Source organism: Anabrus simplex, chromosome 4 (assembly GCF_040414725.1).
Source record: "Anabrus simplex isolate iqAnaSimp1 chromosome 4, ASM4041472v1, whole genome shotgun sequence".
Classification (NCBI taxonomy): Eukaryota; Metazoa; Arthropoda; class Insecta; order Orthoptera; family Tettigoniidae; genus Anabrus; species Anabrus simplex.
In genome coordinates, this window is record NC_090268.1 from 436,697,082 (window position 1) to 436,716,039 (window position 18,958).

Below are 18,958 nucleotides of genomic sequence, written 5' to 3' on the forward strand. Positions count from 1 at the left end.
TAATGTTTGGCTATACTCCGTACTCCCCTATGTCTAACCTGCTATGTATTGAGGATCTTCTCCCAGACCTATCTAGGCCTAATGATGTTCAAAAGATCTGGAACGAAGCAAAAAGGAATCTAGCTGTGTCATACGAAAAGGTCAAAAGGCAGTACGATAAAGGTAGGAAACCGTCAAAATTCAATGTTGGTGATCTCGTGTATGTTAAGTGCTACCCAATGAGTAAGGCCGTGAATAAGTTTTCGGCAAAACTTGCCCCTAGGTACCAAGGCCCGTGCACTGTGTTGGAGTTCTTGTCTCCCGTTTCTATTTTAGTAAGCGACCCTGTAGCAAGGCGTATTAGGCGCGTTCATGTTTCTCAAATTAAACCCGGTTAATCTGGCAAATTGTACCGCATCTTCCGCTGGATGGATGCACCTTTGGTAACTGACCTGTATCGTTAGTGAATTTAGCACACATACTGTGGGGTGGCGAGCGAGCCAATCTGGTCCTTCTGTGCCTCGTGTTGGTGACTCTAATTTAGTACTTCTTGTATGTTACGGTTTCTAGGTGTGGATCCTTGAGTTAGAAATTGTCTTTCCTTTATTGTCTTGTGATGGTGGTATTAATACCTTGGAATTGATATCCTCGTTATCTAACCTTATGCTTATGTATTGCGCTAACGAAGTTCCATTGGGGAAATCTGATGACATCTAACTTAAATTGTGCTTTGTTGTCCCTCTGTTTTCTCTAGGCTTTTAGTATGTAATTTCAAAGTTTTGTTTCTTCTGTAGCTCCGCATAGGATTCCTTCCGCTGAACCCTTTGATCATCTTGTGACTTAATCATTGCTGAGCTATGGTGTGCCTGAGATGGAATGTAAGGGAGTGTGCCTGGTGCCTGAGTGTTTACCATTTTGTCATCCTTTCATTGTGTGCGTGTGTCTGAAGATATGTGGTGCTTAGTCATGATTGGGTTGCTATTTGTGCCATTTTAGTATTGTACGATTTCTGATTGTGGTGTGTTTCGATCATTCGGTGTCGGATAAGTTCCCTGTTTGCCTTCTGCATGGACTCCGTGTCTTAAAGGTGTTTCTGTTCCGGATACTGATGTTTGTATTCATTCATGATTGAGAGATCTGACACTCCTACTTTTGGGCACTCTTCGCGGCTGTTCTAAAGGTGGTTTTCTATGCGTGAACCCTCTATATTATTTTTCCTGTAATGGATTTTTGGGCTGAATTTATCTTCCTAACCTTTTGGTTTTGGGGTTATGTAGAAAATCTGTCTCCGATTTTTTCTGTGGGCGTTCGGTTGGTACACTCCTGCCAGCATTATGGTTGTATCTCCTGTGTTGTAACTTGGTAATGTTGTAGTGAGTTGTTAGGATCCTTTTGAAATGTGGACCGTTAGTAACGTTGTGTAATTTTCCTTATCTACCGGTTGGCGTGTGGAGTTTTCGGTGGTACCGTCGGACTTCCTTCCTGAGGATATTTCTCCTTTTGTGCTTCTGTGGGATGGACCTAGTCCTTAATCTGTACCTGGTTTGCTGTTGTAATTTCTGCTTTGTATTGTGCTGTTTTGTGTGGTCTGTGAGCACGCGTTGAGGATAGTTATCCTTTATCTCTCTATGAATAACCCGTGCTGCTAGCTTGTCATTATTTAGGTAATCGTGTTTGGATTACGTTGTTTGGCTGTCAAGACACCTTGGTTGGGATGTGATTTGTCCTTTAATTTACCTCTGTGTCGCGGTAGATTTGGTTGTTGGTTTGGTATCCACTACTCCGAGGAAGTACACCTTCGGGTGGGCAATTCTTAGTTATCTGTTGGCTCTGGGATTTTCGACTTGTTCTTCCTCACGCAGAATTAGGTTTGTGGTTACTATTCTGTACCACGTTGCCCCGTGCATTTATTTTTGGTAGTTGTACCTTGATGTGGCTGTTATGGATGACTGACTGATCGCGATTTTTCCATCTGGTAACCTATAGGAGTCTCCTGATTGCCCATCGATGCTACTGTTGCCTGTCTTCCCTCTCTGTAACTCTAGGGTTTCTGCGTCCCTTCTCCCTGATGGTTTCCCGTTGGTCTGTTCAAAAATTAGTTTTCTCTGCTTGAGTCCTTACCTGTGTTTTGTTGGTGATCTAGGATAAGTTGCCGATCCCAGTGTGGTTTGTATTTTGCTCAACCCCTCGTTCTTGACCCTCGGACTGATTGACGAGTTCGCCACTCTGTAGTTGTGGGTGTGTCACTCCAATATCTAAAAGTGTAATTTGATAGGTCATTCATGTGCCCTCTTAGTTTAACTCCTGCTATTCTAAACCATATGTTCCTAGGACGACTATTCTTTGGAGTGGTCCCGTACCCTTACTTATATATTTTTCTTGTGGATGATTTGTGCTTGAGTAATATTACTGCTTTCCCTTCCGTTATGTTCATGATTCTTCGGGATATCTGTCTTAGTCATGGTTGGTATTAGGTGTTGGATTGTACCCTATGTTTTTATGTGTTCTTGTTAATTGTTTCTCCACGTATCATGGCTAAGTGTCCTTCGTGGAAGAGTAACATGGTATATTTTATGTAGTTTCCCTTTGATTTCTTAATTGTCGTGGTATGGACCCTTCTTTTCCTTCGGTACTATATCGGACCAAGTGGAAAGCTCTGGGCTTCAGCTAGTTTGTTGGTAACTAGCCTATGTAAAGTTAATTGGCAGATCTGTGGATCCTGTAACTGAATACTCACCTACTTTAAGTTTCCTGGTTTGTTTTTTTTTTCTCCCTCTTCTTGTGGTTTTGCCCCCATTCGGGTTTTCCGGTGCGTTTCTTTTCCCCTGTTGTCTCCCTTTGCAACACAAGATCATGCATTTCCTTAATATCAAAGGAGACTTGTAAAGGCATTCGTGCATTAAAAATTAATTTACCACCGTGCTTGAGGAAATAACCTGGATGCGTGGACTTATAATTATGTGGTTTTCGTTTAGTTTTGGTCAGTATATCTGTGATTAGTGTGAGAGTTGCCGAACCCCAAGGTGAACTGCGTCATGTGTCATAAACTATATCATTGTCTGATGCATTGAAAACTATGTGTATTGGGTGAAACTGAATATTTGGCGAACTCTGGTCATTGTGCACTCTATTTGATGACAAACTTTACTCTGGTGATTTTCCGAGTGCTCGGTTAACGTTTCTGGACACTGTTGTTGATCGCACCCCGCCAATTATTTCTAAAAACTATGTGATATGGAACTGTGTATTGGACTATTAACCTGGTCATGTGAACTTCTAACTGAAATTAGTTAATCTTGGTGGTCGTTTCCTGTTGGACTACTTCGCCCAAATTTAGTATATATGTGACCACCACATCATCATCGTGTTATGCATGAGATTTTGTCGTTGATTCGGGGCGGGAGGGCTGAGACGATATTAAATAATGTGAGCCTCCCTCCTATAAACATTTTGAACTGGCCTGTGAGCCCTAGAATATCTGTGTCAATTCAATGCTCGACTTCCCGTTTTATGCTAATATAAGCCACGCGGCGTTCTCCTAGCTCTGGTTGGTCGCGCATGCGCAATCCTCCTACCTGGCAAAACTGGCCTGCTCCTCGTTTGCTTGCCGAAGTGAGTCGGCGTCCTGTAGCCGCCATGGATAGACGTGTATGTGAGTGTTCCGCTATGCGGCGGATGGTGGTGCTGAAACCCCCATGAAACCAACTTAAGAGGGATTATCCCTTACTCTATTAGTTGCTGGCCTCCTACTGTTTCACTGGATTATGTTTTTGCTACGATAATCCCCAGGATCCTTGGTGAACAACTTTAGTTCACGGCCTCGTGGTTGCCGGTCTTCAATAACAATGGCCAAGGTTTGAACTTCTCAATTTTTCTGGACTCAAAGGTATGTAACTGTTTTGGATTAAAGTATTTCTGGGGAAGCAAGAAGATTTATGTGTTTCGGCGTACTTCAAGATAACTGTAATAATAATAATAATAATATTTGGATTAAGACTTCCTCTTCGAAAATTGTGCTGGATATCGTGTGCGTCTGTGAACATTAGGAAACGGTTTCGGCAATTAGTCATTTTAGAATGCAGTTCGCACGGTGGAAAAAAATTGTATGTTTATCGTAAAATTCTGTAAAAGTTTTTTTTGCACTTGATTGTACAATAAGGTGTGAACCAAGGCGCAGTTTCCAAGGTAGCGGGGTTAGCTTTCCTTCGGGTTCCTTGCCTTTTGGGTTTTATTCCTCCTTTTTGTTCTTTTTGCATTGTTTCCGGGATCTCTGTTTTATTTTTGAGTTTAAACCGTTGGTTTCTTCTCTTTTGTAGACCGTGCTTTGTTTTGTCCGTTACTATGGCAACGTGTGTTTGGGTAATTGTTGTGGGGTTTTGTTTTACCGCGGTTGTTGTTGGTTGATGTGTTCTTGTGGGATGAAAATATTTTTGTTGCCTGGTATCGTTGGCATTTACTTCATATTAAGTGATTTATTTCGGCCTACCTTTGGTCGTTTCGTCTCGTTCTTCGGCTGGGCGAAAAGTGTAACTCCTTCCTTTAATTTCGTGTGCCCTTGGAAATTGTCCTTGGTAGAAATTGGAACGAATTGTGGTAAAGTTAAAAGGCAACCGGCCTAAAGGTCATGGGACTAGGGTTTGTTTACTAAACATGGTATTTGTTTTTTTTTCTTAAACGCGTGATCGATCACACTTAAATCAATATTTAATTACCTTGTTTGACGGTATGGAGGTCACTGTTGTTTTTTTTCCTTGTTGATTTTTACGATTTAGTTCCTTTATTTGGTTAAATGGAGTCTGCATTTTCTTTTTTAAAGCTGCCTCATTGGGTATTTATTTATTAATCATATTAATTTCTTGCAGGTTAATCCAATTATTGTTAGTCAAGTATTTACTTTCTTTTAAACAATATGGTTCAAAGTATTTTCTGAATTAATAATGAACCTAGGTCCACTCCTAATATTATCTTGAAATGTTACCTCTCATTTAAATGTCTATTAAAGTTTCCTTTTTCATATCACTTAAAAGTTGGTTTTCATTTACCACATTTGGTGCAGCGCTGCAACTATTTTCTTGTTTGGTTGTCCACGGACCTTAAGTCGCTTTTCCTCCACGTTTTGGGTAAGTGTCTCTTTTTCTTCCTTTGGGTAATTTTAGTATCATGTTGTTGGCTGGTGCCGTTTTTATCCTTGGAATTTTTTGATGTACTGTGACTTGTTGCTTCTTTTTCGCCCTTGTTTTCTCTTGTGTTCGCTTAAACTACCCTCTTGGGGCGGACACAATAGCAACCTTCACACCAGTGTCTCTGTCTCTCTCTCTCTCTCTCTCTCTCTCTCTCTCTCTCTTTTTCTCCCTCTCTCTCTCTCTTTTCCTATCTCCTTCTTTTCCCTCAACTGGTGGGGTAAGGTTATTAACCTCATCACCGCTGGGATATTTCCGGGGTCCTAGAGGGTGGTGACCGGTTAGAGCGCTTGCGCAGCAAGCGTAGCATGCTCGGAGAAATCGCCCCTGAAGGGCAGCTGATTCAGAAAGTGATGGAACCAACTAGATAGAAGAATATTTTGGATGTGGTGTTGATAAAACCAGATGAGCTCTATAGAGAAACCGAAGTAATAGATGGTATTAGTGATCACGAAACTGTTTTTGTCGTAGTTAAAAATAAATATGAAAGAAAGGATGCTATTAAAATTAGGACTATTGGGCAGTACCATATGGCTGATAAAACAGGCATGAGGGAGTTTTAAAAAAGTAACTATGATCGCTGAAAAATGGTAAATAAAAATGTAAACAGACTCTGGGATGTGTTTAAAGTAATTGTTGAGGAATGTGAAAATAGGTTTGTAACTTTAAAGGTGGTAAAGAATGGTAAAGATCCACTATATTATAACAGAGAAGTAAAGAGACTAAGAAGGAGGTGCAGGTTGGAACGAAATAGAGTTAGAAATGGTTATGGAAGTAAGGAGAAATTGAAGGAACTTACTAGGAAATTGAATCTAGCAAAGAAGTCAGCTAAGGATAACATGATGGCAATCATAATTGATGGTCATACAAATTTTAGTGAAAAATGGAAGGGTATGTATAGGTAATTCAAGGCAGAAACAGGTTCAAAGAAGGACATTCCGGGAATCATTAATGAACAAGGGGAGTGTGTATGCGAGGATCTTCAAAAGGCAGAAGTATTCAGTCAGCAGTATGTAAAGATTGTTGGTTACATGGATAATGTCCAGATAGGGGAGGTGGGTAATACTAATGAAGTATTAAAATTTACCTATGATAACAATGACATTTATAGTAAGATACAAAAGTGGAAAACTAGAAAAGCAGCTGGAGTTGATAAGATTTCTGGGGATATACTAAAGGCAATGGGTTGGGATATAGTACCATATCTGAAATACTTATTTGATTATTGTTTGGTTGAAGGAGCTATACCAAATGAATGGAGAGTTGCTATAGTAGCCCCTATGTATAAAGGAAAGGGTGATAGACATAAAGCTGAAAATTACAGGCCAGTCAGTTTGACATGCATTGCATGTAAGCTTTGGGAAAGCGTTCTTTCTGATTATATTCGACATGTTTGCGAAATTAATAACTGGTTTGACAGAAGGCAGTTTGGGTTTAGGAAAGGTTATTCCACTGAAGCTCAGCTCATAGGATTTCAGCAAGATAGAGCAGATATCCTGGATTCAGGAGGCCAAATGGACTGCATTGCGATTGACCTGTCTAAGGCATTTGATAGGGTAGATCATGGAAGACTACTGGCAAAAATGAGTGCTATTGGACTAGAAAAGAGAGTGACTGAATGGGTGGGTATTTTTCTATAAAATAGAACTCAGAGAATTAGAGTAGGCGAAGCTTTATCCTACCCTGTAATAATTAAGAGGGGAAATCATCAAGGCAGTATTATTGGACTTTTGTGTTTCCTTATATATATCAATGATATGTGTAAAGGAGTGGAATCAGAGATAAGGCTGTTTGCAGATGATGTTAATCTGTACAGAGTAATAAATAAGTAAAAGATTGTGAGCGGCTGCAGGGTGACCTCGATAGTGTTGTGAGATGGACAGTGGGCAATGGTATGATGATAAACGGGGTTAAAAGTCAGGTTGTGAGTTTCACAAATAGGGTAAGTCCTCTCTGTTTTAATTACTGCGTTGATGGGGTGAGAGTTCCTTTTGGAGATCATTGTAAGTGCCTAGGTGTCAATATAAGGAATGGCCTTCATTGGGGTAATCACATAAATATGATTGTTAATGAAGGGTACAGATCTCTGCTCATGGTTATGAGGGTATTTAGGGGTTGTAGTAAGGATGTAAAGGAGAGGGCATATAAGTCTCTGGTAAGACCCCAACTAGAGTATGGTTCCAGTGTATGGGACCCTCACCAGGATTACCCGATTCAAGAACTGGAAAAAATCCAAAGAAAAGCAGCTCGATTTGTTCTGGGTGATTTCCGACAAAAGAATAGCGTTACAAAAATGTTGCAATGTTTGGGTTGGGAAGAATTGAGAGAAAGAAGAAGAGCTGCTCGACTAAGTGGTATGTTCCGAGCTGTAAGCGGAGAGTTGGCGTGGAATGACATTAGTAGACGAATAAGTTTGAATGGCGTTTATAAAAGTAGGAAAGATCACAATATGAAGATACAGTTGGAATTCAAGAGGACAAATTAGGGCAAATATTCGTTTATAGGAAGGGGAGTTAGGGATTGGAATAACTTACCAAGGGAGATGTTCAATAATTTTCCAATTTCTTTGCGATCATTTAAGAAAAGGTTAGGAAAACAACAGATAGGGAATCTGTCACCTGGGCGACTGCCCTAAATGCAGATCAGTAGTAATTGATTTACAGTTGTATTTATGTTTCGTGGATCTAAAGAAAGTCCGCCTCTGTGGTGTAGTGGTTAGCGTGATTAGCTGACACCGCCGGAGGTCCGCATCCGATTCGCGGCTCTGCTACGAAATTTGAAAAGTGGTACGGGGGCTGGAACGGTGTCCACTCAGCCTCGGGAGGTCAGCTGAGTAGAGTTGGGTTCGTTTCCCACCTCAGCCATCCTGGAAGTGGTTTTCCGTGGTTTCCCACTTCTCCTCCAGGCAAATGCCGGGATGGTACCCAACTTAAGGCCATGGCCGCTTCCTTCCCTCTTCCTTGCCTGTCCCATCCAATCTCCCCATCCCTCCACAAGGCCCCTGTTCAGCATAGCAGGTGAGGCCGCCTGGGCGAGGTACTGGTCATTTTCCCTAGTTGTATCTCCGACCCAAAGTCTGAAGCTCGAGGCCACTGCCCTTGAGGCGGTAGAGGTGGGATCCCTCGCTGAGTCCGAGGGAAATCCGACTTGCACCATATGATATGAACCTGCCGTGATTGGAATTGCGGAAGTGTACAGTGTTGAATGTGAGGAAAGGAACCTCAAGGACGGCACAAACACCCACCCAGTCCTCAGGCCAGGGATATTAATCATTTACAATTAAAATACCTGACCCGGCCGGGAATCGAACCCGCTGCCGCTGGGTGACAGGCGGTCGCATTGCCCCCTACACCGCGGGGCCGGATCAGTACCTCCCCTACCACAACAGCTTCCTCACCGTCACATCCACCCCTTGTCCGGGGGAATGGTAGAATACATCCACGGCATCCTCTGTCTGCCCTAAGAGGCGACTAAAAGGGGCACCAGGCGCTCCCAAATTGGGAGCTTGTGTTGGCGACCACTGTTTCCCTAGCAGAGTATGGCAATTTTTCCACTGACTTTTGCCATTTGCCTAAATTTTATGTTTCCTGTCCCTTGATCAACTCTTGTCTTCTTCCACCCTCGACGGTATTATATTTGCGAATCCTAAGGAGTCTTGCATTTTCACGCCCATCCTTTACTTTCTTTCTTCTATACCTTCATTCTTCTATGTATCGGATCTCTTCGATTTTTAAGACAGACATTGTACCTTAAGACAGAACATTGTAAAATAGAAAGGGCTGACAGGTTCAAGTTCCTCGGATAAATCCTACAGCCGAAAACTAGCGAGAGAGAAGCCAACTGCACCAGGCGAGAGAAGATGGCGTTAGGATACATGCTTTATACGAAAGATTGCATTTGATGACATTGGTAGACGAATAAGCTTCAATAAAGTTTTAATATTTTTAAATTTTTAAATAATTTGAAATTGAAGAGGACAAATCGGGACAAATATTAATTTATAGAAAAATGGGTTAGGGATTGGAATAATTTATTACGAGAAATTTCAAAACTCTTTTGAAAACATTTAAGAAAATACTGGGTAAGCAATCTTCCACCTGGGCGGACCATTAGTGACTGACTGAATGTGAATATGTCCATTTTCAGCAAAATGGGACTTAACCCCTTCGATATTTCGAGGCTTAAATCATTGCACTGGGTAGGTTTATTTAATTATTTAGCGTAAGGCTTTTAGTACCGGGAGTGAGCGACATGCTCAGCTCACCTGGTGCAAGTCTCAAGGTGACCTAAACTAAGACAGAGCGTCTACATGCTAGTGAATGCCTCCGAATGACATGATTGTCGGGACTAAGGAAAGCCGAGAAATTTGAGAGCAAGATCCTCTGCAAGATGAAGGTTCCAAAAATCGAGGATGGCCAATATAGGTTACGAGGGAGAGAAGAAATTTACCAAAAAGTGAAAGACTGATTGAGTCAATGAAGAACAGAAACCTCAAATTTTATGGGCATCTGTTTAGAAGGGACAAGAAGAGGCAGACATAATAGATTTTAAAAACACTTGACAGTAGACCTAAAGTCTCCGACAAATGGTTCATGAAGGTAAGAAAGGATCTTGTACAGTCTGGATTAAATCGGGAAGACGTGCTAAACCGAACAAAGTATAGATCAGTGATCGACAGCTTGAGAGGCTTCCGCGACAAACTCAAAATAAATAGGGGATGGGCAGAGGAAGGAAGACAGGCTGTTAGAGAAAGAATGCAGAGATTTTGGGCTGCAAAGAAGGCTTCCATAATGTGTAATTGTTTGTCCGGCCCCGCGGTGTAGGGGGCAACGCCTGTCACCCGGCGGCCCCGGGTTCGATTCCCTGCCGTGTCAGGGTTTTTTAATTGTACATGATTAATATCCCTGGCCTGGGGACTGGGTGTTTGTGTTGTCCTTAATGTTCCTTTCCTCTCATTCAACACTTTACACTTCCGCAATTTCCAAATACACGCAGGTTCATAACATATGGTGCAAAGTGGGTGCAAAAGATCTTCTTAGGTCGACGCCCCGAATAAATGGCATTTATTAAAAGGAATGTCTGATTGTTGCTTAATATCGTTTCAAATGGCCGTAAAGGAATTTAGGATAATAATAATAGAGGACGGTTGCCCAGCTGTACTCCCTATTAAAATAATTACTAAAACCACCACCACCACCACCGTCACAGCCATAATTCGGAGCGAGACTTCAGCGGTAGGTACATTTTTCTCTGGCCTGTTGTAACAGACGCAAAAATACTGCATCCATCTAGCAATAGCAACAGTCCAACAAGTACAGTTCATCATCATCATCATCATCTGTTTACCCTCCAGGTTCGGTTTTTCCCTCGGACTTAGCGAGGGATCCCACCTCTACCGCCTCAAGGGCAGTGTCCTGGAGCTTCAGACTCTTGGTCGGGGGATACAACTGGGGAGTATGACCAGTACCTCGCCCAGGCGGCCTCACCTGCTATGCTGAACAGGGGCCTTGTGGAGGGATGGGAAGATTGGAAGGGATAGGCAAGGAAGAGGGAAGGAAGCGGCCGTGGCCTTAAGTTAGGTACCATCCCGGCATTCGCTTGGAGGAGAAGTGGGAAACCATGGAAAACCACTTCCAGGATGGCTGAGGTGGGAATCGAACCCACCTCTACTCAGTTGACCTCCCGAGGCTGAGTGGACCCCGTTCCAGCCCTCGTACCACTTTTCAAATTTCGTGGCAGAGCCGGGAATCGAACCCGGACCTCCGGGGGTGGCAGCTAATCACGCTAACCACTACACCACAGATTCGGCACAAGTACAGTTACCTCCTAATATTCTTTTTTGCTTACAAAGAAAAGATCGTCCGACTCCTTCGCTGAATGTTCGGCGGTGAGGCCTTCTGTTCAGGGGGCCCCGGGCTCGATTCCTGGCCGGGTCGGGGATTTTAATCGCGCGTGACTAATTCTTCTGGCTCGGACACTGGGTGTTTGTGTTTGTCCCAAGAATCTCCTCTTCATATTCAGACAAAAAACCACACTACCAACCCCCACAGAAACACGCAATAGTGATTAAATCCCTCCATATAGGGTTAGCATCAGGAAGGGCATCTGGTCCTTAAAACAGGACCAAATCCACATGCGCGTCACAGTCGCACTCGCGACTCTTACAGATGTGGGAAAATCAGCAGCAGCAGAATTAGAATTAGAAGAAGAAGAAGAAGAAGAAGGAAAGAGCCAGAGTAATCTTATTTCGTTAGCTCAACGTACTTCTTTATTTTCGTCTGGGTTTGATCAGTCATAATAATAATAATCGCAATAGAATCACGAATCAAGAGATACTAAATTGAATTGGTGAGAGGAGATCGATTTGGATAAATTTGACCAGAAGAAGAGATAGAATGATAGGACACATCTTAAGACACCCACGACTGCATAGTGCAGTTGGTTTTTGAGGGAAGTGTATGCGGTAAGAAAGGTAGGGGTAGACAAAGGCAGGAATATTAATTAATTTAATAGAGCACACAATTTGTGTATGCAAAGCGATTACATGTCATTCTAGGCATAAGTCTATTATAGGCCTATTTCGCTTAGAGCATTCCACACCATGGTAACGAGGACAAGTCAAATCACACAGTGCACGCACACACACAACTGTCATCAGGTTCATGAAAGATCATAGTTCTGCAGAGGTATAGTGGTATCTACGAATTGCCATAGAACTGACACAGTGTCAGAGATCCTGGTTTTGTGTTGGTCCAGGTTCTATTCGTCATAGCTTCAGTCGAATAGAATTCAGTAAAAATGTCATTCATTTTGGTCAATCTTTTATCCAAGAGTTTCTTCCAGTGGTCTGTATATGGTAGAGCGAACTTGAATCTCAAATCTTCAAATAAAAAAGGCTCCTTTGCAAGTTCATAAACCAGTCTTGAAATAGTAAATCTGGATAAACAGATGATTGTCTTTAAGAACCAGGCTTTGATTTTTTCTTGAGTGTGTACGTAATTCTTTGTAAGGTTATCCCAAATGATTTCCAGTCCATAGGAATTATTTTTGCGTCATGAATTTGACAGGCAGATTAGAGTAGATGTAGGATGTAGCATTTACGTCGAAATGAAAAGGTTAGCTCAGGATAGGGTGGCATGAATAGCTACTGACTGATGACTCAAACAACAACTGTTAACTACTGCGTGTGGAGCTACTCGCCAGTACGTCCACAAAAACAAGGAGGATAAACAGTTCATTGACGAGCTGTCGGATTAGTGCAACTATCTCATGGGTCAATAGGTCTTAATTAAGCAATGATCGTCTTTGCGGTAACCACATTAACGAGGTTGTAAAGAAGGTTTCAGATCACTTCATATGGTTATGAGGGTATTTACGGGTCGTAGAAAGGATGTAGAGGAGAGGGCGTATACGTGTCTAGTATGGTTCCAGCGTAGGGACGCATCAGAAGGATTACTTGTAATACGAGAACTGGAAAAGTTCCACAGGAAAGCAGCACGATTTGTTCTGGGTGATTTCCGATAGAAGAGAAGTGTTACGAAAATGTTGCAAACTTTAGGCTGGGAACTGCTCGTCTAAGCGGTGTTTTTTTTATTTTTGCTAGTGGCTTTACGTCGCACCGACTCAGATAGGTATTATGGCAAGCGGTATTTTATGAGCTGCCAGCCGAAAGATGACGTTGGATGATATTATTAGTCGAACAAGCTTCAACTGAAGTTTTAATGTCTTTGAAGTTTTTAAATAAATTTGGAATTCAAGAGGACAAATTGGGGCAAATATTGATATATCGGAAAAGGGATTACAGATTGGAATAATTTATCACGAGAAAATACTAGGTAAGCATTTGACAGGGTATCTGCCACCTGGACGACAGCCCAAAATGCGGACCATTGATGATTGACTGAATGTGAATATCTCACTTTTCAGCAAAACAGGATTTACCCTCTTCGATAATTCGAGGCTTAAATCCCTGAACTAAATAGCTCTATTTATTTATCTATTTATTTAGCGTATAGGTTTCAGTACCAGGAGTGACCGACGATAGGATCAGCTAATCTGGTGGAGGTCTTCCTAATTGACGCCCATAGGCTACCTGCTCTTCTGAGTTTGAGGTGGCGTTGCTAATGAGGTAAGGAGAGAGTGAAACCCTGTGTCAGTACATAGCTTGCACCTGTCAGGGAACACCGAGGTTTCTACTCAAGGTTTAACGCCGCCATCTGACTGAGGAATCACAGTCAATAGTGTCATATGCCTTCAGTTCATATAAACACTGAGAAGAGGTTTGGAATTCAATCCAGGCTCTTGGCACGCAGCCTAGTGATTAGAAATTACCCTGTCGGCCAACATTGTGTTAGCGAAATTGTTTTCCACTATAGGGACTCGAACCGCCTAACCACGCTGTCAGATCATGGAGACTTGACGGACTGGTCGAGTTAGCCGTGTGGTTAGGGGCGCACAGTTGTGAGCTTGAATCCGTGGGATAGTGGGTTCGAACCCGACTGGTGGCAGCCCTCAAGATAGTTTTCCGTGGTTTCCCCATTTTCGCACCAGGCAAATGCTGGGTTCTGTACCTTAAATAAGACCACGGCTGCTTCATTCCCACTCCTACTCCTTTCCTATCCCATTGTCGCTATAAGAACTATCTGTGTCGGTGTGTCGTAAAGCAAGTAGTAAGAAAAAAGAAAAATAAACTTGACGGCTTAGCTATCATGGCCAGCAGGTGGGCTTAGACGGTATACTGTGTAGGCTTTTGGGCTTATGCCGTGTCAAGAAAATAAGGTGAAATTCTTTACGTTTCGCAGAGAACTGTGCTCTGCGTCATCAGAAGAAAATCTCGACTGTCCACGAGAAAGGTTTCTTGAACAATGACTTTTTGAAATTAGACGTTTATTAGAAGTGGAAATGGTACGTTCATTCGTCACCAGATGGCTCTCTGGACGTGGCACAGCGCTAGCGTTCGAAGCGGAAGCTGACCGAACCATCAGATTCAGTCTAAGAGGGTCACATAACATATGACATTGACACAAGCCCGGAATGAGACATCTGGCGATGAGGAACGTACCGAGACGAAATAACAATATTACAACAAACATCTCTTAAGAAAGGAGATTCCAAAGTAAGTATTATTCCTTTACCCAACCAAGACTCACCTTGGCGTTGTTCATTAGCACATAGACCGCTCCAGTGTCCCAGTACGATGCTACATAATTTTGTGGAGCTCCCACCAAGAGGTCGTCTAATCCATCCCCGTTGAGGTCCACAATGCAAAGGGACGCTCCGAAGTATTCACCCATCTGTCTTCCATCTATTTCCTGAACGATCGTGTGATTACTGCCCACGATGTCCAACACGAACACCTGAAACAATGGTATTTGAAAATTGTTTTCTGCGATAATGCTCAAAACAAAGTAGGGGTCCCCTTACTACGAAAAACGTAAAATTAAGCAATCTTCTCAATTGTGCCGAAAGTTGAAGGGATAAAGGATCTGGAAAGGTCTCACACTGTTAGTCTTAGATAGCTCTATAAAAAAAAAAAAATCGAAAATCACTTCCGACCTACCTGAAGTTCCGGAAAAATGCCTAAATAGCTTGTTTTTTAATTGTTTTCGTTCCGATTCAAATCCTAGCCAAATTAACTTATTTTCATGATTATTTCTGTAACATGTACCTCAATTCAACATATTCAGGTGTTTTTTGATTTTTGAAAAATGACCACGCCAAATGTAGTTGTGAGGTCTTAAGTGAAACACTGCATTGACTCACATTAGTGGTATAAAAGGGCGAACTGCTAATCTAATCGTCCGGATAACGATGCTTAAAAAAAGGGCTGTAATTTTTAGGAATACGTAGAGAATATGCCCATCTCTTTGGTGTAGTGGTTAGCGTGATTAGCTGCCACCCCCGGGGGCACGGGTTCGATTCCCGGCTCTGCCACGAAAATTTTGAAAAGTGGTACGAGGGCTGAAAAAGGTCCACTCAGCCTCGGGAGGTCAAGTAAGTAGAGGGGGTTCGATTCCTTCCTCAGCCATCCTCGGAGTGATTTTCCGTGGTTTCCCACTTCTCCTCCAGGCAAATGCCAGGATGGTACCTAAATTAAGGCCACGACCGCTTCCTTCCCTCTTCCTTGTCTATCCTTTCCAATCGTGCCATCCCCCTACAAGGACCTGTTTAGCATAGCAGGCGAGGCCGCCTGGGAGAGGTATAGGTCCTCCTCCCCAGCTGTATCCGGCTCGATCCAATGTCTCAAGCTCCATGACACAGCCCTTGAAGCGGTAGAGGTGGAATCTCTCGCTGAGTCCGAGTGAAAAACCAACCTTGAAGGTAAATGGAGGTAAACAGACTAAGAAGAAGTACAGAATATATTCTCATACTTTATTAATTTTATTTAACTAAAATTCGTAACTCATATCCCTGGGATATTTTCAACATTGAGTTGCTTTCTTTAAAGGCTACAACTGTGGATTTCTTATTTCAACTAATAAAAGTACCGCAAGTCTAAAAGTGGAAGATCCAATGGGTAGATAGCGGGAGCAACGAAAAAGCAAACTGTCCTATCAGGAAATCATGCACCCGGTGAGTTGGCCGTGCGGTTAGGGGCGCGCAGCTGTGAGCTTACATCCGGGAGATGGTGGGTTCGAACTCCACTGTCAGCAGCCCTGATGATGGTTTTCCGTGTTTTCCCATTTTCACACCAGGCAAATTAAGGCCAGACTGGCGAACGGTAGATGCAGAGTGGGTCTCGGCCCGTAAGTGGCCACGGCTGGTCCGTGGTCGAACAGCTCTGCACTCTGACCGGCCAACCGAGCAGAGGAGGAGCGGCCACGGCTCTACCGTGGCTCTACGAGTCTGTCTTCGGGGGACGGGACAGGGCTGACCCCAACCGTCGGCTGTCCTGAGAATGGTTTCCGTGGTTTTCCATTCTCCTGCACAAACGCGAATGCCGGGACTGTTCCTAGTATATGCTACGGCCGCCAATCAACTCACCTTCTCCGAGCATCTCCTTCACAGAAACAAATCTCTCGGCCTGAGAAACGGCTTCTCCGCCCAAGAGGCCCGCCTCCCCCTTCAGGGGACGAATGAAATCTTTTTAGTAGTAATCAGACTGGCGTACCTTTTTGTAGATACTATCATCTCTTTTGTTACAGGGAAACCATGGAGCATAGAGGTGAAAGAAGGTGCGGGCATGAATGGGTGGATAGATAAAAGATCAAATTTTAATTTAAAACTATAACATTTGGAATTTTATTTCTTTCCTGTATATTTTGTTTTTTCTGATTTGAAACTTTGTTAAACAATAACAAATAGCAATAGTTCAAATGTTAGCTCGTGAGCTCGAGATTTTTTTTTTTTAGAAATGTCTAGAACAACAACGATTTTCGAAATGAGCTTGAAGATCCCAAGTTACAAATTTTTTACAAGAGCATCTTTGCTCCCTTCAATAAATCCTCAAGAAGACTGAGATCCACAATTTACTACATTCACACGGAGCGTTTTTGCTTCACATAATTAAGTAGGGGGCTATTCTCCAAAATTTAAAAGTTTCACACCTCTCCAAGGCACAAACAAGCAGTATCCACTCAACAGTCTAATTTACATACGAAATAAGTAATATGTACCCAGTTCACCATTTTCCGAAAAGAACACCCTCGCTATCTCGTTTTCAGCCGCCCTGTTATATCTACGCTGATCTAGAATTACGCTATCTGCAAATCTTAAATCGACAGAACGTGCCTAATTCTTGTCCCATTGCTTTCCAGCGTTATGATATGATGTAGCGCATGGGTTATTTAGGAAAATGTTGGAGAGTCTTTCAGTTGTCTCTGGATTAAGAGAGGAAGTCATAGAATTTTCACAACGAATTCTGTTCGCAAGACTTGAATCTATCACATGAAGTCGGCCGTATAATGCTTGGCAATTCTCAGTAGCGAGTAAATATACCTATGAATCAACCCCTAAATCTTAAAGCAGAAAGGACGTAATCTTGGAATATGGCTACGGTTAGAAGAGAAGGATGAAAAGGACATTGCACTGTTATACTGCCTTACATGGTCCATGAATTCATTTTTTTGTACAGTTGATTTTACTACGCACCGACACAGGCCTTATGGCGACGATGTGCTAGGAAAGGGTTAGGGGGTGGGAACGAAGAGGCCATGCCCTTAATTAACGTACAGCTCAAGTATTTGCCTTGTGTAAAAACGGGAAACCACGGAAAACCACCTTCAGGGCTGCCGACAGCGGGGTTCGATCCCACTATCTCCCACATGCAAGCTCACAGCTGCGCGTTACTAACAGCACGGTCAACTAACTCGGGAAAAGCATCATGTACAGTTTGCGTAGTGAAATGTCGTGCTTGGCAGTGCATTCAGATTTAATTCAATAGCCCCGTTCTGAATAATGCTACGAATCCTCATGACCCGCTACTACATATTCCCTATTCTCTTATATGGATGTGAAAGCTGGACCCTTGATCCAAGCACTGAAACACTTATCCTTCGTTCGTAATCTGTTTTCCCTCCAGGGTCGGTTTTTCCCTCGGACTCAGCGAGGGATGCCACCTCTACCGCCTCAAGGGCAGTGTTCTGCAGCTTCAGACTCTGGGTCGGGGATACAGCTGGAGAGGATGACCAGTACCTCACCCAGGCGGCCTCACCTGCTATGCTGAACAGGGACCTTGTGAGGAGATGGGAAGATTTTAAGGGATAGACAAGGAAGAGGGAAGGAAGCGGCCGTGCCCTTAAGTTAGGTACCAGAAGTGGGAAACCACGGAAAACCACTTCCAGGAAGGCTGAGGAGGGAATCAAACCCCCCTCTACTCAGTTGACCTCCCGAGGCTGAGTGGACCCCGTTCCAGTCCTCGTACCACTTTTCAAATTTCGTGGCAGAGCCGTGAATCGAACCCGGGCCTCTGGGGGTGGCAGCTAATCACACTAACCAATACACCACAGAGGCGGACTGAAACAATTATGCTTTTGAAATGTATTTGAATCGCCGCCTCTTGCGCATACCTTGGATATTGAATATTTCAAATGTCGAGGTTCTTCATCGCATTAAAAAGCAAACGGAACTGTTACTTATTATAAAACAAAGGAGAACACAACACTTAGGGCATGTTATGAGGGGCAAGTGGTATTTATTACAGCTATTTATTGAATGAAAGATACAAGGGAAACGATCCGTTTTTAGATGGAGAAATTCATGGCTAAAGGACATTCGAAGATGGCACAGATGTACATCAGAAGAAGATTTTCATGCTGCATTGTCAAGAACAGGGCTGGCAACGTGGATCGCCAACCTCCGTATGGAGACGGCGTCTTAAGAATAAGAATTCAATGGAAGTTTAATCGTAAATAGTGTTCCTAGCCAATGGACTTATTTCCCTATTGCGGAAATTATTAACTCGACCCCTAGTTCGAGCTCTGATGTCTACAGTGCTTCGTAAAACGGCACACTTTCTTGGACGTCCTCTCTTAGGAACAGAACTCATTTCATATTTTACAAAAGAAAATCGAAAACTGTCTATATGTGTGTGCTCTTTAGTGCTAAAAATGACAAAGATGCTGGCTTTCTGCTTGGTAGAGCAAACGCCTGAAAAGCCTTACATCTAATTTTTGATCTGATTTTTGATATGCTCTATTGGTGGAAAAACATCTAATTCCCTCCATGGGAACCTAGAATTTCCATTTCGAATTGCTAGGCTGGCATAATTCCATTGTGGAGTTTTATCTCCCATATGCAGTTATCAGACTGTGCCTCTTAAATAGGCTTCTGATAAGTTCACCTGCATACAACCCAGCGTC

At 42.9% G+C, this 18,958-nt stretch overlaps 1 protein-coding gene across 1 annotated transcript in view; it reads right to left on the reverse strand.

Moving 5' to 3' along the window:
• LOC136872322 (integrin alpha-PS3) overlaps positions 1–18,958 on the reverse strand; it is a 238,851-nt gene that overhangs the window by 204,148 nt on the left and 15,745 nt on the right. The window contains exon 2 of the mRNA XM_067146136.2: positions 14,309–14,515. Within this exon, the coding sequence (XP_067002237.2) occupies positions 14,309–14,515 (207 nt within the window). The remainder of the gene's footprint in view (positions 1–14,308; positions 14,516–18,958) is intronic.